The sequence below is a fragment of the Nymphalis io genome, chromosome 24, assembly GCF_905147045.1.
Source record: "Nymphalis io chromosome 24, ilAglIoxx1.1, whole genome shotgun sequence".
In the NCBI taxonomy this organism is placed as follows: Eukaryota; Metazoa; Arthropoda; class Insecta; order Lepidoptera; family Nymphalidae; genus Nymphalis; species Nymphalis io.
Window position 1 is genome coordinate 4,261,032 of NC_065911.1, and position 27,982 is coordinate 4,289,013.

The window sequence follows — 27,982 nt, forward strand, 5'->3', positions numbered from 1 at the left end:
AGACCCTCCATTTGCTTGTTGGATATCCTCAGTTCTATAAAGTATGAAAGAGTAAATAGTAAATATTTCAACTACGGAATTTTTAAAGTTTAGCTGAAAAGGAATAAAAGAGAAATTAAATTTTAAATTAGTGTTTAATTGAATCTTTTATATAAATGTTATCGCTGGATATATTTTGGTTGTAACAAGGTCAATACGTGTCATAAAATGAAGATAAAGTATTAAGATAATCGAATATAATAATCTGTAGGACTGTTCATAGAACATATCAAATATAAAACCAAATTATGGTTTAAATATGGTTCATTGTAAATCTAAAAATCAAACGGATCAGGTTTAATCAACGCTTATGTTTTTGGCTGCTGAACAAAATTAATGAATTACACTGCACAAGAGACTCAACTACAAAAAAATCAATTATAGACCACGTAAGTACAAATTTAAGCACGAATAATTTCATTATTAACTCATCATTATCAGATCACAAAAACATATATGTTCAATTGAATAAATTCAAAGCTCCAAAAAGAATACGAACCACTTATGAAGCTATAGATTACACAAAGTTGTACAGTTCCCTAGAGTCCTCGCAATTGATTAACTCAATTGAGAACTATACAGAGCTTGAAAATATAATAAAACAATATGTTATGGACTGTAAAGAAAGAAAAACCAAAATTTTAAACCACATAAGAGATGATTGGATAAGCAAAGATATCGTCGATGGAATAAGTCAGAGGAACTTTTTATGGACGCAATATAAAAACAATCTCGACAATGAGTATGTAAAAAATCAATTTTATTCAAAGAGAAATGAAATAGGTACGTTGATACAAAATACAAAAGATACATACTATTACAAACTATTTACAAACAACGCAAAGAATCCTAATAAAATTTGGACCTTAGTTAATAAATTATGTAGTAATAAAATAAGTCAAAGTTGTGCTCCCTCTAAAATAATAGTAGAATCAAAAATAATTTCTGATATAAACGATATTTGTAACGTATTTAACAAATATTTCGCAACAATAGGTTTCCTCTTAGCAAAAAGAATACCAACACGACACCACAGCGTGTGTGTAGGATACACACAATTAATACAATCAATGAACATGAACTTGTAACATTCAAACCGTGTAGCTTTTGTGAGATTGAAAGACTGATAGGGGATCTTGATTCGAATGCAAGTAGTGGTATAGATAAGATTAGCACAAAAGTATTGAAATGTTTATGTAATTTAATATCAAAATGTCTGGCACGCTGTTTTAACAAGCTTATGTCCGAGGGACTATTCCCAGACTCATTAAAGGTCGCAAAAATAACACCTATACACAAATCTGGATCTTTAACAAACCCAGAAAATTATCGTCCAATATCTGTGCTACCTGTTCTCTCAAAAATCTTAGAAAAATTAATTCACAACCGCTTAATAACGTATTTGGACTCTTTTGATTTCATTACTGAACGACAATACGGCTTTAGAGCTAGAAGTAACACCACTGCTGCAACTGTAGATCTAGTAACAAAAATAAGACAGAACCTAGATAGAAAGAACATAGCTCTGGGCGTATTTATCGACTTAAAAAAAGCCTTTGACACCGTAAGTCATAAAATCTTATTACATAAACTTCAAAACATAGGTATCAAAGGTACTGTACTAGAAATGTTAAAATCGTACCTAACAAACAGATTGCAAATCGTCAAAATTGGTGATATACAAAGTAGTGCTTTGCCTGTCACCTGTGGTGTTCCACAGGGCTCAATTTTGGGACCACTTCTCTTTTTAATTTATGTAAACGATATTGTAACTTTGAAACTAAATGGTCACCTGACTTTGTATGCAGATGACACCTGTTTATTCTATTTCGGTAATAACATAAATGATATAATTTCTCAAGCTCAACGTGATTTAGATGTTTTGCATAAATGGTTCAATCAAAATCTTTTAACTATTAACGTTTCCAAAACTTGTTACATTGTATTCAAAACTAAAAATAAAAGGATTGCACCGCATGTTCCATTAACTATTGACAATTTTCCAATTGAGCAGAAAAACTGTGAAAAATATTTAGGGTTACGAATAGACAATCACTTAACTTTCAAATATCAAGTAGATTACATTAATAAAAAACTTTCCTCTTTAATTGGGTCATTAACAAATATTTCAAAATGCTTACCTAAAAAAATAAAGTATAACATCTACAATTCGCTAGTAAAATCGCATTTATTGTATTTAATAGAAATATGGGGTAATACTGGAAAAACAAAACTGCAAGAACTACAAAGAAAACAAAATAAAATTATTAAAATACTTTTTAGATATCCACCTTTGACATCAACAACTAAACTTTACAAAGAAACAAATATTATGAACTTACGACAACTTTATGTATATAATTCTTGTATTCTCATTAGAAAAATTATTAATAAATCGATACATTCAGAATTGTCATTTATAAAACAAAGCAATAAACGTAGCACCCGTAGACCAAGCTTATTAGTACTCCCAAAAATTAGAACCAAATTTGAAAAAAAAAATATAACTTTCGATGGAGCACAACTATATAACAAATTACCATCTTATATAAAAAATGTAAGCTCAGTTAACGGGTTCAAGTCTCAACTCTCAAAATATATTTTAGAGAATACCCACTTTTGTACCGATTAAAATACACACATCTATTTTACTATATTACATTCCGTTAACTAAGTATCTATAAGGCGAATATATTTTTTGTCATCTTTACATTTATCATACTGTTCTCATGTAAGTGAATCTTTTTTTTTTTTGAGAATAAATTCTTAAACCTCTTATGTTTAAGTGATGGGTGAGCTCACCGGTGGGGCTCATTGGTGTAGGCGGAAGAGGCCCTCGGGGATTCCCGGCCCCCGTTCGACACGTCGATCGCCTGCTGCTCGTTACGCGCGCCGTACACCGTCAGAGAGTCCGGCGGAGTGTTCAGGAACTTTCCGAATCCTGAGATAAAGAAACATACCCCACATTTTATTTCAAACTATTTTCCTAATCGAAATTACTAATACTGGTGGTAGGGCTTTGTGCAAGCTCGTCTGGGTAGGTACCACCCACTCATCAGATATTCTACCGCAAAACAGCAATACTTGATATTGTTGTGTTCCGGTTTGAAGGGTGAGTGAGCCAGTGTAATTACAGGCACAAGGGACATAAAATCTTAGTTCCCAAGGTTGGTGGCGCATTGGATATGTAAGCGATGGTTGACATTTCTTACAATGCTAATGTCTAAGAGCGTTGGTGACCACTTACCATCAGGTGGCCCATATGCTCGTCCGCCTTCCTATTCTATAAAAAAAAAAAAAATTATATTACACTTTATCGTTTACAAGTGATAAAATGACATGAAGCAAGTTTGAGCCCCAGGGGCTATTTCTTATACCTAACTCCTGTCCTCAAACTCGAGGGCGAAAACTAGTAATGAATATTTTGTTACCTTCGACGAATCGTAGTTCGCCGTCATCGAGACAAACGCGACCATTGACGATAACGTATTGGGGACTACCAATTACGTGCTGACCCTGAAAAGATAGATTTTTACTGTTATGGCAGTATGACAGGAATATTCAATATCATAACACAAAAGTAATGTTATTGTAATAACAATATTATATATAACATGACTGTTTCGGGATGCCATGCTACGTTTATCGCCATAGATTTGATAGCTTTTTCCAACAACAATAGGGGTACAGACAAATAAATAACTTTCGACATTTTCGATTAGTGATAAAATAGTTTTAAATGTCGGCGAAATTGCTATAGAAACTTTGGAAGTAAAATTAAGGTGGTGATAGTGAAGTGAAATAGTGTTTGGATTATAAATAAAAGTGTTTTAATCAAGTACTATTAGCTAGGAGCAAATCCCATGGAATATGTAATTCTAGAGCTCATCTCTACTCCTTTTTCGATTGGATTGTATAAGGGATATTACAGTTGTGATCAAATTTGGAGGCTTGGGGCTTACTCCAACCAGCATTGGAGCAGCGTAGTGGAATAAGCTCCAAACCTTCTCCTCAAAAGGGAGAGGAGGCCTCAGCCCAGCAGTGGGACATTAACATGCTGGTATTTTGATCAAATCTACTATCTGAATGGTTCGTACGTTACAAATATGCGTACATTAATGACCATTTGCAATAGGGGGGCGGGCAGTACCTCGAATATGTTGAAGTCGACGGCGTGGTGGTGCGTGTGCGCGGAGACGGTACGCTCGCGGCGCGGGTCCCACAGCGCCAGGTCGGCGTCGGCGCCCTCGGCCACGCGGCCCTTGCGCGGCCACAGGTGGAACACGCGCGCCGCCGCCGCGCTGCTCACCGACACGAAGCGGCACGGGTTCATGGCGACTGCGCGTACACGCGGTAAGTCGACCTTCTGTTATAGGCGGACGAGCAGTGGCTCACCGCACCACGCATGGACTTGGCGATGTAAGAAATAATAAGCATTCCTTACATTGCCGATGTGCCCCCGATCTTGGGAGCTGAGATGCTTTTAGTACACTGGCTCACTCACCCTTCAAACCGGAACACAACAATATCAAGTACTGCTGTTTTGCGGTAGAATATCTGATGAGTGGGTGGTACCTACCCAGACGAGCTTAATGTAAGCCAGACTACCCATTAAGTTTCTTTCACTGATCCTCTGAGGTCTTTTATTTTTTTATTTACTTATTTAGAATTACCATCTTGACAACATGATTACTGTAAGTTTAAGTAATAAAAATTAAGTAGTATTAAGTAAATTAAAAGTTAACAAATTAGTAGGTCTAAGGGTAAAAGTTGCCATATTTATAGGTAACTACGACATGCAAAAATGACACTAAGCATTAAAAATGACGAGCCGGTTGGCGTGGTTGGTGGATGCTTGTCTTTGCCTTTCACGCCGAAGGTTGTAACTTCGATTCCCACCCAGGACAGATATTTGTGTGCATGAACATGTCTGTTTGTCCTGAGTCTAGGTTTAATTATCTATATAAGTATGTATTTACTAAAGAAAAATAGTATATGTAGTATATCAGTTGTCTGGTTTCCATAGTACAAGCTCTGCTTAGTTTGGGATCAGAGGGCCGTATGAGAATAATGTCCCAAGATATTATTATTATTATAATAGATCTAAGGATAAAAGTTGAAATACTTAGAAGTAACCACGACATGCAAAAATGACACTAAGCATCTGAAATAATAATGAAAGAAACCGGTGATAGTTTTTTTGACAATCAAAACGCTTCTATATTGAAATATATTAATACATATTATCTCTATGGCAGCTATATGTCTGTTCGTAACTGTTAATTGTTACTGGCTGTGTGTGTCCGAAACGAAGCTGAACGCCTGAATTTTTTATAATAACGATGTTAATCCCTAGAATACAGGGGTCTGGAACAGCATTCTTGAATTTCCGGAGTCCGAAAAAGCAATAATGCTGTATAAACTTCTTATAATAGGATTAAACCGCAGAAACTCCATTATATAGCTTATAATTCTGTATTTTTAAGCTCCTACAGGATGATCACTATGTGACCAAACTCCTTAAAAAATTTAGATTAACTGTTGATTGTATTTGTGCCAAATGGGAGTTTTCTGAGACCTTTAACAAATTACATAAAAGTGAATTCGAGTGAACCGAGCACGTCTTTTTCGATTTATTTTTTGTGTGTTTGTTTCAGAGCTTATAAGGTATGACGCTAGAAAAATGCGTTACGCGTTTCCCCCACGGGAACAGTTGGGGGTATGTGGGGCTCGCTGGTGTCCTAGGCGCCGATTGCGCCCCGAACATCGGAATACCCACTAAAAAACCAGCGGTAGCCTTTCCGTCTTAACGAGGAGCGCCACGGGATCGCTTACGCATCCTACCGTGACGAAACATATAATACCTGTGTTAACCGCCTTCTGCCAGAGTATAGCCATACGATCTTCAACACCATTAACACCATTGGGTATCTTGCTAAAGTTGCCTTTCCCGAGCTCCTTGTCCTTCTCGTGGAAAGTGCAGTTGTCGCTGGCTATTATTTCCAAATCGTCACTGGAATATAAATATTAAAATATAATTATAATAATCGACGTGACATTATAAATTCGATATGGTTTTGTTATGTTTTATGTCTGTATACACTTTTGTAATATAATGTAGGTGGTGTAATATATTGAGTATGAGTATGTTGCGAGTGTATTTTTGTGTGGTGTAGTGATATGGTGTTGTCTATTGTCGTACTGTTTACACTGATATCAAATATCGGCTACAGCTTGGTGTGGTGAGGTGTAACGTTGTATGGTTGAATTTAGTGTATCGTGGTGTGGCGTGTAGTGCATCATGTTGTGTGGCGGTACACGTATACAGACTGCGCGAGCGCGTCGACGATGGCGGCGGGCGTGTCCCGCGCGCGCAGCGGCGGCGACAGCACAGTAGTGGGAGCCTGCGGTACGACACGTACATTATACTAACGCACCTTTTTTATAGAATGGGAAGGCGGACGAGCATATGGGCCACCTGATGGTAAGTGGTTCCCGACGCCCATAGACATTGACATTGTAAGAAATGTTAACCATCGCTTACATCACCGATGCGCCCCCAACCTTGGGAACTAAGATGTTATGTCCCCTGTGTCTGTAATTACACTGGCTCACTCGCCCTTCAAACAATACATATGTAGAGTTTGTTTACATAAAGTTCAACCCAGTCACCAGATTAACCGTATCTATTTTTATGACAATGCTTTCATTCTTTGAGGGGGTTTTCGTAACTTACTCCATAATATACAACAAAAGAACCAAACTACCAATTAAATGAGTTAACGAAAATAGTTCAATTAGTTTCGATATTCGACAAGCAGGCAAATACCAAGTATAAAACTAAGTTTTATAATTTAATGATAACATTTATATTTGAAATGAATGAAAACAATGAGTCGAATGATGAATGGAAAAATGATTCTTTCGGTATTTTTTTTATAACCGTGTTAATCTTGTTTATATGATAAAGAAACCTAAACAATTATTTAACAAAATGATTGAATACAATTACGGATTTAGCTATAAATTAATATTGTTTAGGGGTGTGATTAGTTAAACGATGCTGTTTTATTCTTTCAAATGTCAAATCAATGATGAGAGAAAGAGAGAAATCACTGGGACTAAATATCCGCTATATAAGTAAGACCGCTAATGTGTCTAAGCTATTATAACAGATAAAAAATATCTACATACGATTTATAACAAAAAAAAGTTATTTTAAAAGCTAAGGACCCTTCTACTCCTTAAGATTTTTTGATAATAACTTTGTGGTGTACATACCATCAGTACCAATGGTAGCGGCCAGGGTTTCACCGATCAACGGCTGCTTCTGCCGAGTCCTAGCGAGACGGAGAGCTTGGACAGCGCTTTTTGACATCATATGTACTATGTAGAGCGGAGAGTTCATCTGAAAAATACAGAAAATTTAGATTTTGAGACATACGTTGTTTTGCTGACTGTAATATTTTATTGTGTTGTCTTTTGAATGATATACCTCACAATAAAATTGGTTTCTAATCTTTTTAGTAAACATCAATTCTTGCCTAAATCTATAACAAAATTCCTTCACCACTGACGGTGAAGTAAAACATCGTGAAGAAACCTGCATGTGTCTAATTTCATTGAAATAATGCCACATGTGTATTCTACCAACCCGCATTGGAGCAGCGTGGTGAAATAAGCTCCAAACCTTCTCCTCAAAAGGGAGAGGAGGCCTTAGCCCAGCAGTGGGACATTAGCGGGCTGTTACCGTTTTACACAACAAATGATAATGTACTGACTCAAATAGTATGGCCAACTGCGCAGGACATATTATAATGCGTACAAGTACGTGTATGATAAACACAGGTTCACTCTTTATTTTCTTACTCTCATAATGCAATGGGTTGGCAGACTCGACCAGAACAAAAAGAATGCACAAGTGCGTGTTATAGCAGGTACACAGGTTTCTGTTCTAACCATGAGTGGTATTTGTATGTATATATTAATATTTTTACCTGGTTAGCGATGACACAAGCTCTGTTGACAGCCTCAGCCTCAACTTCCTCGTCCCTGGACAACGCATGACCCTCGGGGCCGGTCACTCCCGCAGCCAGCAGCTTCTCAGTATTGCGAGCTATTATACTGCCGTTTTCAGCGTGAATCTGCAATTATGACGTCGATTTTTATACAGAGTATTTTAAACGCAATGTAATGATGATATTATGATAAAAATTAAATGACTTTATGATTTAATAATGCATTTTAAGTTTAGAAAATCACATTAATAAAATGCCCTATGAAAGATTTTCATGCGAATATATGGGCATTATACTCGTGTTATGTTAACTTAACTATAGCCTTTTTTTAACACTGAAAAAAAAGTGGTACACGTTTCCTCCACGGGTACAGTGGTGGGGGGGATGATGTGGGGCTTGCCGGTGTATAAAGCGCCGAGTGCGCCCCGAACATCGGAATACTCACTAAAAAACCAGCAGTACCCTTTCCCTCTTAAAAAGAAGCGCCACGGGATCGCTTTCGCATGCTACCGTGAACTATACAGCCTGTTCTAATCTGAGAGAATATATATATATTTTAAGAAGATTCCTTAAAAAGTAACCAATAATTTTAGACAAGAAGATTTTTGTGCAACTTTATGAATAAATATATTTTAGTTAATTCCCAACTCAAATACAATTTGGCTATAGTTATCACACGAAACAACGCGTGAATCTTAACCGATGATCATGGGTTCAAGCCCGGGCAAGCACCACTGAATGTTTATGTGCTTAATTTGTGTTTATAATTCATCTCGTGCCTGACGGTGAAGGTAAACATCGTGAGAAAACCTGCATGTGTTTAATTTCATTGAAATTCTGCACATGTGTCATCTACCAACTCGCATTGGAGAAGCGTGGTGGAATAAGCTCCAAACCTTCTCCTCAAAAGGGAGAGGAGGCCTTAGCCCAGCAGTGGGAGATTAACAAGCTGTTACTGTACTGTACCGTACTATCAAACATAACATCTTAATTTGTACTCACTAGAGGCAACGCCTTCAATTCGACACAGGTCTCCATGACCTGGCAGAGCTCGTAATCATTCAGCATCCAGGCATCCTTGTAAGCCATAAACATCTTGAACGAGTTGATGCCATGCTCCGCAACCAGCTGCTGCATTTCTTTCTTCACCGATGGCGACCACCAGGTGACACCGACGTGGAGAGCGTAGTCACAGCACACCTGAAGGAAAATTTTAAGATGGTAAGTAAAGAGGTAGCGATAAGTGGTCAGTGAGCCATAGGCATTTTAAGCATTATCTATTCCCTGCTCTGGAAATATTGGAATTCTAATTTATGTAATCTTTAAACCATGTAATAATTGACTCGCTCAGTGTTCTCGATAATAGATTAATCATTTTTATATTGATATTTAGAGAAATTGAAGCCCAAATCTTTGATATTTATTTTGTATTTGTTTTATATGTTTCACTCATAGCTAGTCCACAATATATTATGACATTCCAAACTTAAAATAAACGGAATATTCTAGAACGCCTCACGTAGTTTCATGACCACATTCTATTTACGAAAGTTTAACTGCTTTACTGTTACAACTAAAATTTAAAAGCGGATGTTTTTAACGGTCAACAATAAAACCAACTATGTAATTAATGAATATACTTTCACTAATTTAAATAGTAATTACTTAGTTTAGGGGAAATGCATGTTAACACGTACATACAAAAGTATTACTTGAATTACACTCGAAAAATCGAAAAGCGGTCACTAAAACGGTATGCATTTTAATTGATTGAAAAGTGATATGATTTCAAACAGAACGAATTGATTTGTTTTTCACTCGATTCCCCTTAAAGTATTGAAATAATAGCTTATTCCAACTCCGATTGGAATAGATAAGTACAATATGTTCAAAATAATGAGACATTTTATTTAAGATTTTATAGTAGACCGCGTTTGCCTAGGAACTACCAGTGAGTACCGAATAGCTAGTAATTTAAATATACTTATAGTCTATATAACATCGCCTACACTAAGGCTTCTATGAAAATAAAAACATAAACAATTAACTTAATTAAAATAATAGAATAGATAAACAAAAAGTAAAGATAACGGAACAATAGTGCTTGTAAGATCCTTATTGAATAAATAATGTTTTAATTTTAACAAGTTGATACAAGCATTTAAAAAAAACAATTATCAACTTAACCGGTATAAACTATAAAAATCAGACTCGTATAATCATTATTCATGTATGTCAATTCATAAAAGTTACGACCACGAGAAACCGCGTAGTAGAGTTAGAAGAGTTGAGTTTTATCACGGACAAAAATACAAGATAAAAAAGTCTGTCACAGTGACAAGAATTCTTCCATACTTGTGACTGCGATATATACTAAGGTCAAAATAAATATTTATAAAAAACAAAACTATTCAATATTATTAGGCAATAGCGACTTTTTTTACCTGTGACAGTCACTTAGTTTTCGCTGTTAGTTCAAAAATAAATATTTACGTAATTACGATGGGTCATTTAATTAAATATTATCTTAGCTTCATTATATTCGCAAATCGCATTTTGTACCAATTAAATATTTTATTCGATAAAGTATTTTAAATAAATAAAACAACGTGTTTTAAATAAAACCTCGTTACTTTATGCCTATTTTTCAGTCACTGTGACATCTAGGTATCACGATGTACCTCGTGAGTCCCAAGTCTATCAGCTACGTATAATCGTTAACAATTATCATAACTTAGATCCACGACCATGAGGGATACCGCATACATAGTATTAATTTAGTTTCTTGGGTCTTGACCAGACTATTAGCCAGTCAACACCCTTTCATGATAAATCTTGTTTCATAACGACAAGACGTCAATGTTAAAAAAACAGCTCTCAGGCACCCTACTAAACCGAAACAACCAAACGATAGCGCGATTTAAAATACACCCAACGCCATCTATGAGCAGCGGGAACGAACTAAATGCGTAACTTGCTGAAATGTTAAAACGGCAAACTATATAAATATTCAGACAGAAATCTTTTTTTATGTTTGTTTTATAAGCAATTTATAGTGAGAATTTTTTCAATTATATTTTCTATAAAAAGGTTCAATTTATTAAAAATTAAATTAAAAAAGGTATTTTCAAATAAATATTAGTAAATTTCACAGATGATAAAAAGTATAAGTGGTTTTTCAACGATTTATTTTATATCATTGTAACAATATTGTTGATTGACGAAAATGAGTAACTACTAAGTTTCTTGCCGGCTTACTTGGCAAGAAACTCTACATTTTTATTTTTTATAGAATAGGAAGGCGGTCGAGCATATGGGCCACCTGATAGTAAGTGGTCATCAACGCCCATAGACATTGGCATCGTAAGAAATGTTAACTATCGCTTGCATCGCCAATGCGCCACCAACCTTGGGAACTAAGACGTTATTTTGCGGTAGAATATCTGAGGAGTGGGTGGTACCTACCCAGACGAGCTTGCACAAAGCTCTACCACCAGTGAAATACATTCCAAATCGGTGGCGTATTTCATACGCTTACGGTTTTAACACAAACACTTCGTTAAATCACTGATACAATATCAACCGTCAATTGTTTGTTTTATTGAATTTATATTGAATTACTGACGTATTAAGTATTTTAATATACTACTAATGCGGCACTACGGTATATAAATATAAAACAGATTTTATAAGTAAATTACTTTATTTTCATTAAGACAGGTGTAGTATTATTTATTTATAAAAAATATTTATTTTGATCTGATATAACAACAAAGACAAATAGTTGAATAATGGTATTGTATGTTATTCGTTTTATTTTTAAATAAAGGTATAAATAAAACAAGTATTTGTGAGATTACATTGTTTATTCGTGACAATGCAGAATGTAAAGGACAGACGTACAAAAATTATAAAACACTATAAAATATGATGCCGATTACAAAGATAAATAACGATTCAAAGGTAATAGTGTAGAGTCTAATACAAGATATTAAGATCTTTGGTTACACAAAGTTCGTAGGAAGTATTTTAAAAATATCAATTACAATTGATGATAATAGATGGCGTTACTTGTACAAAGTATGTCGTTAGAGAGTAGAGAAATAATGTTAAGTGCTAATAATTCTAAGAATCTTAAAATAATTAATTTATACTTATTAATAGCGTCAAATAACATTTTCAACTGGAACACACGAATAGGTTTTATAATAACATTATAATAAGTACAATAGGTTTCTACAGAAAAGATTTAACTGTAATGTTAAAAATAATTGTGACATCTGATACAAAAATAACATAACATATAATAGCATATAATATATCATTCAAACGAAGAACACAATCACATCTGAAGCTACCAACTATATTATTTTTCATTAATAATCTTAACTAACTGTAAAATATTAGACCAATACAGTTTGACACTACATGAGTATAAAATATTAATTTTAGAATATGTTTTGGCTAGAAAATTACAAAATTGTTTTTTTTTCTACTCGGCTAGAATTATAAAGTTTAAATAAATTTTTGACACTATATTATAAATAAATGCCTTCCTGATAGCATTCCATTGTTACCGTTAACGTCACAAGTACATTGGCATTTACAGACTTATTATATTCAATGGTATTAACAATGTTTAATTGCTATATATTTTATGATAATATTCATTTAATTTGGCCTTATTACTAAGTAGATTTTCGTGTGCAGAAGAAAATTTATTCTTTTTTAATATTATAATTATATAATAATTAATATAATAATAATAATTTTAATATTATTATTACAGGAATTCCTGTTTTCAAGAAAAGCTTAGAAACTCTAAGTGGCCCATATACGTCGGACTATTGAGGCTTCAATAATTTACTCGTTTTACCTTTGTATTACACGGTCAGCCATTACACAAAATAAATTGCTCGTTGGCTTTCTGGTTATTAAAAAATAACTCTTTCTTAGTGAAACCGGATCAGTTTTGTCACATTTTTTATTCATAATTTATTTAAACTTTATAAAACTCCACATTCACTATTTGGTCAATTATAATTCCAATACAAAATATTGTTAAACATCTTAAAACGCTAATAACATAAAAATATTTTTTTACCATGGTGGAAAAATGTTCGTCTAAATCTAATTTTGTCTACGGAATCAGTCTATAGATTAGAGAACTGAATAAATAAACGCGAGTTATATTTTCTAGAACTACATGCATAGAGTAAGCATTTCTAATATACGACGATATAGTTACATAATTTCTCATAAAGTACATAAAAAAGAAATGCCATTCAATTATTGAGTTAGACATATTTCGTCCAATCGAAATGCTTTGATGTAAAATTAATAATAAATCTAAATTATATATGTAGTAATAATAGCCCATATCCCACTGTTGGACAAAGATCACTTAAGTTTCAGTGCGGGCGAAAAATCATAAAAGTATATGAGTTATATAAAAAATAGAACTCAGTATAACATAAGGTGAAATCATTTACCCGTATTTGGGGAAAAATGGTTCATTTTTATCAGTTGTTTACACATTTATAACCGTTGTGAGTAAAATGCACTATACAAGCTCTCTATGTATAGCACATTTTGTTTTGTCAGTCCATACAAGTATTTGTACTAACTCGTATGAAGTTTCTTTTGGATATAATATATTTGTGATAGAACCCACATTTATTATGAAATTTTTCTTCACTGCATATTTTACTTTAAAAAAACACCTCACATTTTATATATGCAAATTGTATTATCAATTGTCATTTTTAGATATTTTTTGTGTCTTATCAAAGAAATCAATAAAATCAAAAATATTGTTATGAAAGATTTTTGTATGAAATCTCATAAACAACTTAAAAATTGTATTTAAAAAGCAAAATAATATATACTTCGATATAAATAAACCGATCTTATGTTAAATTATGTGATTATAGCATAAATAAAATAACGTAGATTGGTTCCTGAACGCTCCAAGCTCAAACACAAATGCGCTTTATTTGTGAAAAAATAAAAATAAAGTCCAATAACAATAACGGAAGAAAATTCCTTACTAGTAAAAACCATATGCGTTGGTTTTCAATTATATGTCAAATAAATATTACTTTTCTTATAAACTCCTTTATTCATAAAGTTTATTAAACAATATCATAAGATTGTGGTATTAAAAACGGTCAATTTTATTTATTATATTATATAATTTAATTCAAAATACACTTTTTCAAAGCTTTTAGGGGCAATTTCGTCATTTTCAGTATGTTAGTACTATGTTGTTTAAAAAATGTTTATGAGTAAAACGGTTTGTATTATAGAAAAGTGAAATTATTCACAATTATCCTGTTTATCATAAATATGTTTACAAACTGGTTCGATATATAGGTATGGTAGATTCATAACATATGTATGCTTCTATATAAAATATAGTCATTAACGAATACAGTCAAATGTAATTATAACGGTTACATTACAATTACCTTAATTTTTATTTATTTTATTTTTCCACAAACAAGCATAACTAGCGCCGCTGCAAAGCAATCTTCAGTTCCGGATGTAACCGGTTTCTATCTGTTTACCAGAGGCCGGATGATTTCCCGCCCGGAGGGTTTCGGACACGCACTGATGTTTTCGTGTCCAAACCTTCAAGTTCCTCTGTGAAATTGAAATTAATATAGAGTTATTTATTACAGAGAGTAGATCTTTAATAAAAACAAACTTAGCTTTATTTGCTTAAGCAAAATAAAAATTGTTTTCTTTTATAACAATTTCAGAACACGTTGTATTAATCTCTAATCGTCTTTCTCATAACAGATTATAAATAAATAAAGCTATCTTTTTCTGCACCGGAACTACACACTCATCAATTATTCTCGACAAACAGTAATTTGTATCATTATGTCCAGCTTTACAACGGTGTATTTACAGGCGCAATACGGTGTAATATACTTCTTACAGTGCACGTGTCTATGTGTCAAGGTGAGCAATAATATGATAGCAAAGCATTATGTGTGTTAAATATAAAAAATTTAGAAAATACTACTTATGATACTTTGACAATATCAGCACAGAGTAGTAATGATAGATAAGATAATATCTATTATCTTAAAAAAAATCTTCTACACATCCGGCTCGAAGGACCAAGTTTTCTTTTTTGATGTAATTGAACAATAATTTTGAAAGAAAAGTAATAGAAGAAAGTTTAAAATATTTTAAGTTCGATCGTAGAACTTTTTATAACCGATTCCAGACATCAAATCATTAAGTATTAACAGTTAAGTATTTGTTGTCTTGCTCATCATAATTCTTCATCATTAAAAATGCAAGATTAATCTACTGTTCTAAAATATAAGAGTCACTCACTGCTGATAGAGAAGGTGGAGTTTTGCAAGTCTCGCTGTCCAGGCTCTCGCATCTTTCGTCCGGTGGGAGTGCTGCAGCCGGACACCGACAGACCCTCCATTTGCTTGTTGGATATCCTCAGTTCTATAAAGTATGAAAGAGTAAATAGTAAATATTTCAACTACGGAATTTTTAAAGTTTAGCTGAAAAGGAATAAAAGAGAAATTAAATTTTAAATTAGTGTTTAATTGAATCTTTTATATAAATGTTATCGCTGGATATATTTTGGTTGTAACAAGGTCAATACGTGTCATAAAATGAAGATAAAGTATTAAGATAATCGAATATAATAATCTGTAGGACTGTTCATAGAACATATCAAATATAAAACCAAATTATGGTTTAAATATGGTTCATTGTAAATCTAAAAATCAAACGGATCAGGTTTAATCAACGCTTATGTTTTTGGCTGCTGAACAAAATTAATGAATTACACTGCACAAGAGACTCAACTACAAAAAAATCAATTATAGACCACGTAAGTACAAATTTAAGCACGAATAATTTCATTATTAACTCATCATTATCAGATCACAAAAACATATATGTTCAATTGAATAAATTCAAAGCTCCAAAAAGAATACGAACCACTTATGAAGCTATAGATTACACAAAGTTGTACAGTTCCCTAGAGTCCTCGCAATTGATTAACTCAATTGAGAACTATACAGAGCTTGAAAATATAATAAAACAATATGTTATGGACTGTAAAGAAAGAAAAACCAAAATTTTAAACCACATAAGAGATGATTGGATAAGCAAAGATATCGTCGATGGAATAAGTCAGAGGAACTTTTTATGGACGCAATATAAAAACAATCTCGACAATGAGTATGTAAAAAATCAATTTTATTCAAAGAGAAATGAAATAGGTACGTTGATACAAAATACAAAAGATACATACTATTACAAACTATTTACAAACAACGCAAAGAATCCTAATAAAATTTGGACCTTAGTTAATAAATTATGTAGTAATAAAATAAGTCAAAGTTGTGCTCCCTCTAAAATAATAGTAGAATCAAAAATAATTTCTGATATAAACGATATTTGTAACGTATTTAACAAATATTTCGCAACAATAGGTTTCCTCTTAGCAAAAAGAATACCAACACGACACCACAGCGTGTGTGTAGGATACACACAATTAATACAATCAATGAACATGAACTTGTAACATTCAAACCGTGTAGCTTTTGTGAGATTGAAAGACTGATAGGGGATCTTGATTCGAATGCAAGTAGTGGTATAGATAAGATTAGCACAAAAGTATTGAAATGTTTATGTAATTTAATATCAAAATGTCTGGCACGCTGTTTTAACAAGCTTATGTCCGAGGGACTATTCCCAGACTCATTAAAGGTCGCAAAAATAACACCTATACACAAATCTGGATCTTTAACAAACCCAGAAAATTATCGTCCAATATCTGTGCTACCTGTTCTCTCAAAAATCTTAGAAAAATTAATTCACAACCGCTTAATAACGTATTTGGACTCTTTTGATTTCATTACTGAACGACAATACGGCTTTAGAGCTAGAAGTAACACCACTGCTGCAACTGTAGATCTAGTAACAAAAATAAGACAGAACCTAGATAGAAAGAACATAGCTCTGGGCGTATTTATCGACTTAAAAAAAGCCTTTGACACCGTAAGTCATAAAATCTTATTACATAAACTTCAAAACATAGGTATCAAAGGTACTGTACTAGAAATGTTAAAATCGTACCTAACAAACAGATTGCAAATCGTCAAAATTGGTGATATACAAAGTAGTGCTTTGCCTGTCACCTGTGGTGTTCCACAGGGCTCAATTTTGGGACCACTTCTCTTTTTAATTTATGTAAACGATATTGTAACTTTGAAACTAAATGGTCACCTGACTTTGTATGCAGATGACACCTGTTTATTCTATTTCGGTAATAACATAAATGATATAATTTCTCAAGCTCAACGTGATTTAGATGTTTTGCATAAATGGTTCAATCAAAATCTTTTAACTATTAACGTTTCCAAAACTTGTTACATTGTATTCAAAACTAAAAATAAAAGGATTGCACCGCATGTTCCATTAACTATTGACAATTTTCCAATTGAGCAGAAAAACTGTGAAAAATATTTAGGGTTACGAATAGACAATCACTTAACTTTCAAATATCAAGTAGATTACATTAATAAAAAACTTTCCTCTTTAATTGGGTCATTAACAAATATTTCAAAATGCTTACCTAAAAAAATAAAGTATAACATCTACAATTCGCTAGTAAAATCGCATTTATTGTATTTAATAGAAATATGGGGTAATACTGGAAAAACAAAACTGCAAGAACTACAAAGAAAACAAAATAAAATTATTAAAATACTTTTTAGATATCCACCTTTGACATCAACAACTAAACTTTACAAAGAAACAAATATTATGAACTTACGACAACTTTATGTATATAATTCTTGTATTCTCATTAGAAAAATTATTAATAAATCGATACATTCAGAATTGTCATTTATAAAACAAAGCAATAAACGTAGCACCCGTAGACCAAGCTTATTAGTACTCCCAAAAATTAGAACCAAATTTGAAAAAAAAAATATAACTTTCGATGGAGCACAACTATATAACAAATTACCATCTTATATAAAAAATGTAAGCTCAGTTAACGGGTTCAAGTCTCAACTCTCAAAATATATTTTAGAGAATACCCACTTTTGTACCGATTAAAATACACACATCTATTTTACTATATTACATTCCGTTAACTAAGTATCTATAAGGCGAATATATTTTTTGTCATCTTTACATTTATCATACTGTTCTCATGTAAGTGAATCTTTTTTTTTTTTGAGAATAAATTCTTAAACCTCTTATGTTTAAGTGATGGGTGAGCTCACCGGTGGGGCTCATTGGTGTAGGCGGAAGAGGCCCTCGGGGATTCCCGGCCCCCGTTCGACACGTCGATCGCCTGCTGCTCGTTACGCGCGCCGTACACCGTCAGAGAGTCCGGCGGAGTGTTCAGGAACTTTCCGAATCCTGAGATAAAGAAACATACCCCACATTTTATTTCAAACTATTTTCCTAATCGAAATTACTAATACTGGTGGTAGGGCTTTGTGCAAGCTCGTCTGGGTAGGTACCACCCACTCATCAGATATTCTACCGCAAAACAGCAATACTTGATATTGTTGTGTTCCGGTTTGAAGGGTGAGTGAGCCAGTGTAATTACAGGCACAAGGGACATAAAATCTTAGTTCCCAAGGTTGGTGGCGCATTGGATATGTAAGCGATGGTTGACATTTCTTACAATGCTAATGTCTAAGAGCGTTGGTGACCACTTACCATCAGGTGGCCCATATGCTCGTCCGCCTTCCTATTCTATAAAAAAAAAAAAAATTATATTACACTTTATCGTTTACAAGTGATAAAATGACATGAAGCAAGTTTGAGCCCCAGGGGCTATTTCTTATACCTAACTCCTGTCCTCAAACTCGAGGGCGAAAACTAGTAATGAATATTTTGTTACCTTCGACGAATCGTAGTTCGCCGTCATCGAGACAAACGCGACCATTGACGATAACGTATTGGGGACTACCAATTACGTGCTGACCCTGAAAAGATAGATTTTTACTGTTATGGCAGTATGACAGGAATATTCAATATCATAACACAAAAGTAATGTTATTGTAATAACAATATTATATATAACATGACTGTTTCGGGATGCCATGCTACGTTTATCGCCATAGATTTGATAGCTTTTTCCAACAACAATAGGAGTACAGATAAATAAATAACTTTCGACATTTCAATTAACCTGATGTTTTTTGGTCGAGATCTTAAATTATAATCTAGATAGGTTATATTATATATATTTCTCATGGATTAGTGATAAAATAGTTTTAAATGTCGGCGATATATAAACTAATATAACTTTGGAAGTAAAATTAAGGTGGTGATAGTGAAGTGAAATAGTGTTTGGATTATAAATAAAAGTGTTTTAATCAAGTACTATTAGCTAGGAGCAAATCCCATGGAATATGTAATTCTAGAGCTCATCTCTACTCCTTTTTCGATTGGATTGTATAAGGGATATTACAGTTGTGATCAAATTTGGAGGCTTGGGGCTTACTCCAACCAGCATTGGAGCAGCGTAGTGGAATAAGCTCCAAACCTTCTCCTCAAAAGGGAGAGGAGGCCTCAGCCCAGCAGTGGGACATTAACATGCTGGTATTTTGATCAAATCTACTATCTGAATGGTTCGTACGTTACAAATATGCGTACATTAATGACCATTTGCAATAGGGGGGCGGGCAGTACCTCGAATATGTTGAAGTCGACGGCGTGGTGGTGCGTGTGCGCGGAGACGGTACGCTCGCGGCGCGGGTCCCACAGCGCCAGGTCGGCGTCGGCGCCCTCGGCCACGCGGCCCTTGCGCGGCCACAGGTGGAACACGCGCGCCGCCGCCGCGCTGCTCACCGACACGAAGCGGCACGGGTTCATGGCGACTGCGCGTACACGCGGTAAGTCGACCTTCTGTTATAGGCGGACGAGCAGTGGCTCACCGCACCGCGCATGGACTTGGCGATGTAAGAAATAATAAGCATTCCTTACATTGCCGATGTGCCCCCGATCTTGGGAGCTGAGATGCTTTTAGTACACTGGCTCACTCACCCTTCAAACCGGAACACAACAATATCAAGTACTGCTGTTTTGCGGTAGAATATCTGATGAGTGGGTGGTACCTACCCAGACGAGCTTAATGTAAGCCAGACTACCCATTAAGTTTCTTTCACTGATCCTCTGAGGTCTTTTATTTTTTTATTTACTTATTTAGAATTACCATCTTGACAACATGATTACTGTAAGTTTAAGTAATAAAAATTAAGTAGTATTAAGTAAATTAAAAGTTAACAAATTAGTAGGTCTAAGGGTAAAAGTTGCCATATTTATAGGTAACTACGACATGCAAAAATGACACTAAGCATTTAAAATGACGAGCCGGTTGGCGTGGTTGGTGGATGCTTGTCTTTGCCTTTCACGCCGAAGGTTGTAACTTCGATTCCCACCCAGGACAGATATTTGTGTGCATGAACATGTCTGTTTGTCCTGAGTCTAGGTTTAATTATCTATATAAGTATGTATTTACTAAAGAAAAATAGTATATGTAGTATATCAGTTGTCTGGTTTCCATAGTACAAGCTCTGCTTAGTTTGGGATCAAAGGGCCGTATGAGAATAATGTCCCAAGATATTATTATTATTATAATAGATCTAAGGATAAAAGTTGAAATACTTAGAAGTAACCACGACATGCAAAAATGACACTAAGCATCTGAAATAATAATGAAAGAAACCGGTGATAGTTTTTTTGACAATCAAAACGCTTCTATATTGAAATATATTAATACATATTATCTCTATGGCAGCTATATATCTGTTCGTAACTGTTAATTGTTACTGGCTGTGTGTGTCCGAAACGAAGCTGAACGCCTGAATTTTTTATAATAACGATGTTAATCCCTAGAATACAGGGGTCTGGAACAGCATTCTTGAATTTCCGGAGTCCGAAAAAGCAATAATGCTGTATAAACTTCTTATAATAGGATTAAACCGCAGAAACTCGATTATATAGCTTATAATTCTGTATTTTTAAGCTCCTACAGGAGACATGATCACTATGTGACCAAACTCCTTAAAAAATTTAGATTAACTGTTGATTGTATTTGTGCCAAATGGGAGTTTTCTGAGACCTTTAACAAATTACATAAAAGTGAATTCGAGTGAACCGAGCACGTCTTTTTCGATTTATTTTTTGTGTGTTTGTTTCAGAGCTTATAAGGTATGACGCTAGAAAAATGCGTTACGCGTTTCCCCCACGGGAACAGTTGGGGGTATGTGGGGCTCGCTGGTGTCCTAGGCGCCGATTGCGCCCCGAACATCGGAATACCCACTAAAAAACCAGCGGTAGCCTTTCCGTCTTAACGAGGAGCGCCACGGGATCGCTTACGCATCCTACCGTGACGAAACATATAATACCTGTGTTAACCGCCTTCTGCCAGAGTATAGCCATACGATCTTCAACACCATTAACACCATTGGGTATCTTGCTAAAGTTGCCTTTCCCGAGCTCCTTGTCCTTCTCGTGGAAAGTGCAGTTGTCGCTGGCTATTATTTCCAAATCCTCACTGGAATATAAATATTAAAATATAATTATAATAATCGACGTGACATTATAAATTCGATATGGTTTTGTTATGTTTTATGTCTGTATACACTTTTGTAATATAATGTAGGTGGTGTAATATATTGAGTATGAGTATGTTGCGAGTGTATTTTTGTGTGGTGTAGTGATATATGGTGTTGTCTATTGTCGTACTGTTTACACTGATATCAAATATCGGCTACAGCTTGGTGTGGTGAGGTGTAACGTGGTATGGTTGAATTTAGTGTATCGTGGTGTGGCGTGTAGTGCATCATGTTGTGTGGCGGTACACGTATACAGACTGCGCGAGCGCGTCGACGATGGCGGCGGGCGTGTCCCGCGCGCGCAGCGGCGGCGACAGCACAGTAGTGGGAGCCTGCGGTACGACACGTACATTATACTAACGCACCTTTTTTATAGAATGGGAAGGCGGACGAGCATATGGGCCACCTGATGGTAAGTGGTTCCCGACGCCCATAGACATTGACATTGTAAGAAATGTTAACCATCGCTTACATCACCGATGCGCCCCCAACCTTGGGAACTAAGATGTTATATCCCCTGTGTCTGTAATTACACTGGCTCACTCGCCCTTCAAACAATACATATGTAGAGTTTGTTTACATAAAGTTCAACCCAGTCACCAGATTAACCGTATCTATTTTTATGACAATGCTTTCATTCTTTGAGGGGGTTTTCGTAACTTACTCCATAATATACAACAAAAGAACCAAACTACCAATTAAATGAGTTAACGAAAATAGTTCAATTAGTTTCGATATTCGACAAGCAGGCAAATACCAAGTATAAAACTAAGTTTTATAATTTAATGATAACATTTATATTTGAAATGAATGAAAACAATGAGTCGAATGATGAATGGAAAAATGATTCTTTCGGTATTTTTTTATAACCGTGTTAATCTTGTTTATATGATAAAGAAACCTAAACAATTATTTAACAAAATGATTGAATACAATTACGGATTTAGCTATAAATTAATATTGTTTAGGGGTGTGATTAGTTAAACGATGCTGTTTTATTCTTTCAAATGTCAAATCAATGATGAGAGAAAGAGAGAAATCACTGGGACTAAATATCCGCTATATAAGTAAGACCGCTAATGTGTCTAAGCTATTATAACAGATAAAAAATATCTACATACGATTTATAACAAAAAAAAGTTATTTTAAAAGCTAAGGACCCTTCTACTCCTTAAGATTTTTTGATAATAACTTTGTGGTTTACATACCATCAGTACCAATGGTAGCGGCCAGGGTTTCACCGATCAACGGCTGCTTCTGCCGAGTCCTAGCGAGACGGAGAGCTTGGACAGCGCTTTTTGACATCATATGTACTATGTAGAGCGGAGAGTTCATCTGAAAAATACAGAAAATTTAGATTTTGAGACATACGTTGTTTTGCTGACTGTAATATTTTATTGTGTTGTCTTTTGAATGATATACCTCACAATAAAATTGGTTTCTAATCTTTTTAGTAAACATCAATTCTTGCCTAAATCTATAACAAAATTCCTTCACCACTGACGGTGAAGTAAAACATCGTGAAGAAACCTGCATGTGTCTAATTTCATTGAAATAATGCCACATGTGTATTCTACCAACCCGCATTGGAGCAGCGTGGTGAAATAAGCTCCAAACCTTCTCCTCAAAAGGGAGAGGAGGCCTTAGCCCAGCAGTGGGACATTAGCGGGCTGTTACCGTTTTACACAACAAATGATAATGTACTGACTCAAATAGTATGGCCAACTGCGCAGGACATATTATAATGCGTACAAGTACGTGTATGATAAACACAGGTTCACTCTTTATTTTCTTACTCTCATAATGCAATGGGTTGGCAGACTCGACCAGAACAAAAAGAATGCACAAGTGCGTGTTATAGCAGGTACACAGGTTTCTGTTCTAACCATGAGTGGTATTTGTATGTATATATTAATATTTTTACCTGGTTAGCGATGACACAAGCTCTGTTGACAGCCTCAGCCTCAACTTCCTCGTCCCTGGACAACGCATGACCCTCGGGGCCGGTCACTCCCGCAGCCAGCAGCTTCTCAGTATTGCGAGCTATTATACTGCCGTTTTCAGCGTGAATCTGCAATTATGACGTCGATTTTTATACAGAGTATTTTAAACGCAATGTAATGATGATATTATGATAAAAATTAAATGACTTTATGATTTAATAATGCATTTTAAGTTTAGAAAATCACATTAATAAAATGCCCTATGAAAGATTTTCATGCGAATATATGGGCATTATACTCGTGTTATGTTAACTTAACTATAGCCTTTTTTTAACACTGAAAAAAACGTGGTACACGTTTCCTCCACGGGTACAGTGGTGGGGGGGATGATGTGGGGCTTGCCGGTGTATAAAGCGCCGAGTGCGCCCCGAACATCGGAATACTCACTAAAAAACCAGCAGTACCCTTTCCCTCTTAAAAAGAAGCGCCACGGGATCGCTTTCGCATGCTACCGTGAACTATACAGCCTGTTCTAATCTGAGAGAATATATATATATTTTAAGAAGATTCCTTAAAAAGTAACCAATAATTTTAGACAAGAAGATTTTTGTGCAACTTTATGAATAAATATATTTTAGTTAATTCCCAACTCAAATACAATTTGGCTATAGTTATCACACGAAACAACGCGTGAATCTTAACCGATGATCATGGGTTCAAGCCCGGGCAAGCACCACTGAATGTTTATGTGCTTAATTTGTGTTTATAATTCATCTCGTGCCTGACGGTGAAGGTAAACATCGTGAGAAAACCTGCATGTGTTTAATTTCATTGAAATTCTGCACATGTGTCATCTACCAACTCGCATTGGAGAAGCGTGGTGGAATAAGCTCCAAACCTTCTCCTCAAAAGGGAGAGGAGGCCTTAGCCCAGCAGTGGGAGATTAACAAGCTGTTACTGTACTGTACCGTACTATCAAACATAACATCTTAATTTGTACTCACTAGAGGCAACGCCTTCAATTCGACACAGGTCTCCATGACCTGGCAGAGCTCGTAATCATTCAGCATCCAGGCATCCTTGTAAGCCATAAACATCTTGAACGAGTTGATGCCATGCTCCGCAACCAGCTGCTGCATTTCTTTCTTCACCGATGGCGACCACCAGGTGACACCGACGTGGAGAGCGTAGTCACAGCACACCTGAAGGAAAATTTTAAGATGGTAAGTAAAGAGGTAGCGATAAGTGGTCAGTGAGCCATAGGCATTTTAAGCATTATCTATTCCCTGCTCTGGAAATATTGGAATTCTAATTTATGTAATCTTTAAACCATGTAATAATTGACTCGCTCAGTGTTCTCGATAATAGATTAATCATTTTTATATTGATATTTAGAGAAATTGAAGCCCAAATCTTTGATATTTATTTTGTATTTGTTTTATATGTTTCACTCATAGCTAGTCCACAATATATTATGACATTCCAAACTTAAAATAAACGGAATATTCTAGAACGCCTCACGTAGTTTCATGACCACATTCTATTTACGAAAGTTTAACTGCTTTACTGTTACAACTAAAATTTAAAAGCGGATGTTTTTAACGGTCAACAATAAAACCAACTATGTAATTAATGAATATACTTTCACTAATTTAAATAGTAATTACTTAGTTTAGGGGAAATGCATGTTAACACGTACATACAAAAGTATTACTTGAATTACACTCGAAAAATCGAAAAGCGGTCACTAAAACGGTATGCATTTTAATTGATTGAAAAGTGATATGATTTCAAACAGAACGAATTGATTTGTTTTTCACTCGATTCCCCTTAAAGTATTGAAATAATAGCTTATTCCAACTCCGATTGGAATAGATAAGTACAATATGTTCAAAATAATGAGACATTTTATTTAAGATTTTATAGTAGACCGCGTTTGCCTAGGAACTACCAGTGAGTACCGAATAGCTAGTAATTTAAATATACTTATAGTCTATATAACATCGCCTACACTAAGGCTTCTATGAAAATAAAAACATAAACAATTAACTTAATTAAAATAATAGAATAGATAAACAAAAAGTAAAGATAACGGAACAATAGTGCTTGTAAGATCCTTATTGAATAAATAATGTTTTAATTTTAACAAGTTGATACAAGCATTTAAAAAAAACAATTATCAACTTAACCGGTATAAACTATAAAAATCAGACTCGTATAATCATTATTCATGTATGTCAATTCATAAAAGTTACGACCACGAGAAACCGCGTAGTAGAGTTAGAAGAGTTGAGTTTTATCACGGACAAAAATACAAGATAAAAAAGTCTGTCACAGTGACAAGAATTCTTCCATACTTGTGACTGCGATATATACTAAGGTCAAAATAAATATTTATAAAAAACAAAACTATTCAATATTATTAGGCAATAGCGACTTTTTTTACCTGTGACAGTCACTTAGTTTTCGCTGTTAGTTCAAAAATAAATATTTACGTAATTACGATGGGTCATTTAATTAAATATTATCTTAGCTTCATTATATTCGCAAATCGCATTTTGTACCAATTAAATATTTTATTCGATAAAGTATTTTAAATAAATAAAACAACGTGTTTTAAATAAAACCTCGTTACTTTATGCCTATTTTTCAGTCACTGTGACATCTAGGTATCACGATGTACCTCGTGAGTCCCAAGTCTATCAGCTACGTATAATCGTTAACAATTATCATAACTTAGATCCACGACCATGATGGATACCGCATGCATAGTATTAATTTAGTTTCTTGGGTCTTGACCAGACTATTAGCCAGTCAACACCCTTTCATGATAAATCTTGTTTCATAACGACAAGACGTCAATGTTAAAATGACAGCTCTCAGGCACCCTACTAAACCGAAACAACCAAACGATAGCGCGATTTAAAATACACCCAACGCCATCTATGAGCAGCGGGAACGAACTAAATGCGTAACTTGCTGAAATGTTAAAACGGCAAACTATATAAATATTCAGACAGAAATATTTTTTTATGTTTGTTTTATAAGCAATTTATAGTGAGAATTTTTTCAATTATATTTTCTATAAAAAGGTTCAATTTATTAAAAATTAAATTAAAAAAGGTATTTTCAAATAAATATTAGTAAATTTCACAGATGATAAAAAGTATAAGTGGTTTTTCAACGATTTATTTTATATCATTGTAACAATATTGTTGATTGACGAAAATGAGTAACTACTAAGTTTCTTGCCGGCTTACTTGGCAAGAAACTCTACATTTTTATTTTTTATAGAATAGGAAGGCGGTCGAGCATATGGGCCACCTGATAGTAAGTGGTCATCAACGCCCATAGACATTGGCATCGTAAGAAATGTTAACCATCGCTTACATCGCCAATGCGTTACCAACCTTGGGAACTAAGATGTTATTTTGCGGTAGAATATCTGAGGAGTGGGTGGTACCTACCCAGACGAGCTTGCACAAAGCTCTACCACCAGTGAAATACATTCCAAATCGGTGGCGTATTTCATACGCTTACGGTTTTAACACAAACACTTCGTTAAATCACTGATACAATATCAACCGTCAATTATTTGTTTTATTGAATTTATATTGAATTACTGACGTATTATATATTATTTTAATATACTACTAATGCGGCACTACGGTATATATATATATATAAAACAGATTTTATAAGTAAATTACTTTATTTTCATTAAGACAGGTGTAGTATTATTTATTTATAAAAAATATTTATTTTGATCTGATCTAACAACAAAGACAAATAGTTGAATAATGGTATTGTATGTTATTCGTTTTATTTTTAAATAAAGGTATAAATAAAACAAGTATTTGTGAGATTACATTGTTTATTTGTGACAATGCAGAATGTAAAGGACAGACGTACAAAAATTATAAAACACTATAAAATATGATGCCGATTACAAAGATAAATAACGATTCAAAGGTAATAGTGTAGAGTCTAATACAAGATATAAGATCTTTGGTTACACAAAGTTCGTAGGAAGTATTTTAAAAATATCAATTACAATTGATGATAATAGATGGCGTTACTTGTACAAAGTATGTCGTTAGAGAGTAGAGAAATAATGTTAAGTGCTAATAATTCTAAGAATCTTAAAATAATTAATTTATACTTATTAATAGCGTCAAATAACATTTTCAACTGGAACACACGAATAGGTTTTATAATAACATTATAATAAGTACAATAGGTTTCTACAGAAAAGATTTAACTGTAATGTTAAAAATAATTGTGACATCTGATACAAAAATAACATAACATATAATAGCATATAATATATCATTCAAACGAAGAACAC

At 34.3% G+C, this 27,982-nt stretch overlaps 1 protein-coding gene across 17 annotated transcripts in view; it reads right to left on the reverse strand.

The window, feature by feature from the left end:
• LOC126777874 (dihydropyrimidinase) overlaps positions 1-27,982 on the reverse strand; it is a 230,501-nt gene that overhangs the window by 94,822 nt on the left and 107,697 nt on the right. For 3 of the 17 annotated variants that reach the window (XM_050501144.1, XM_050501140.1, XM_050501137.1), the window contains exon 14: positions 14,004-14,702. The exons of the other annotated variants lie outside the window; for them this stretch is intronic. In XM_050501144.1, coding sequence (XP_050357101.1) covers positions 14,623-14,702 — 80 coding nt within the window. In that variant the 3' untranslated portion in view covers positions 14,004-14,622. Of the gene's footprint in view, positions 1-14,003; positions 14,703-27,982 lie in introns of those variants that run through there. 17 annotated transcript variants of the gene reach the window in all.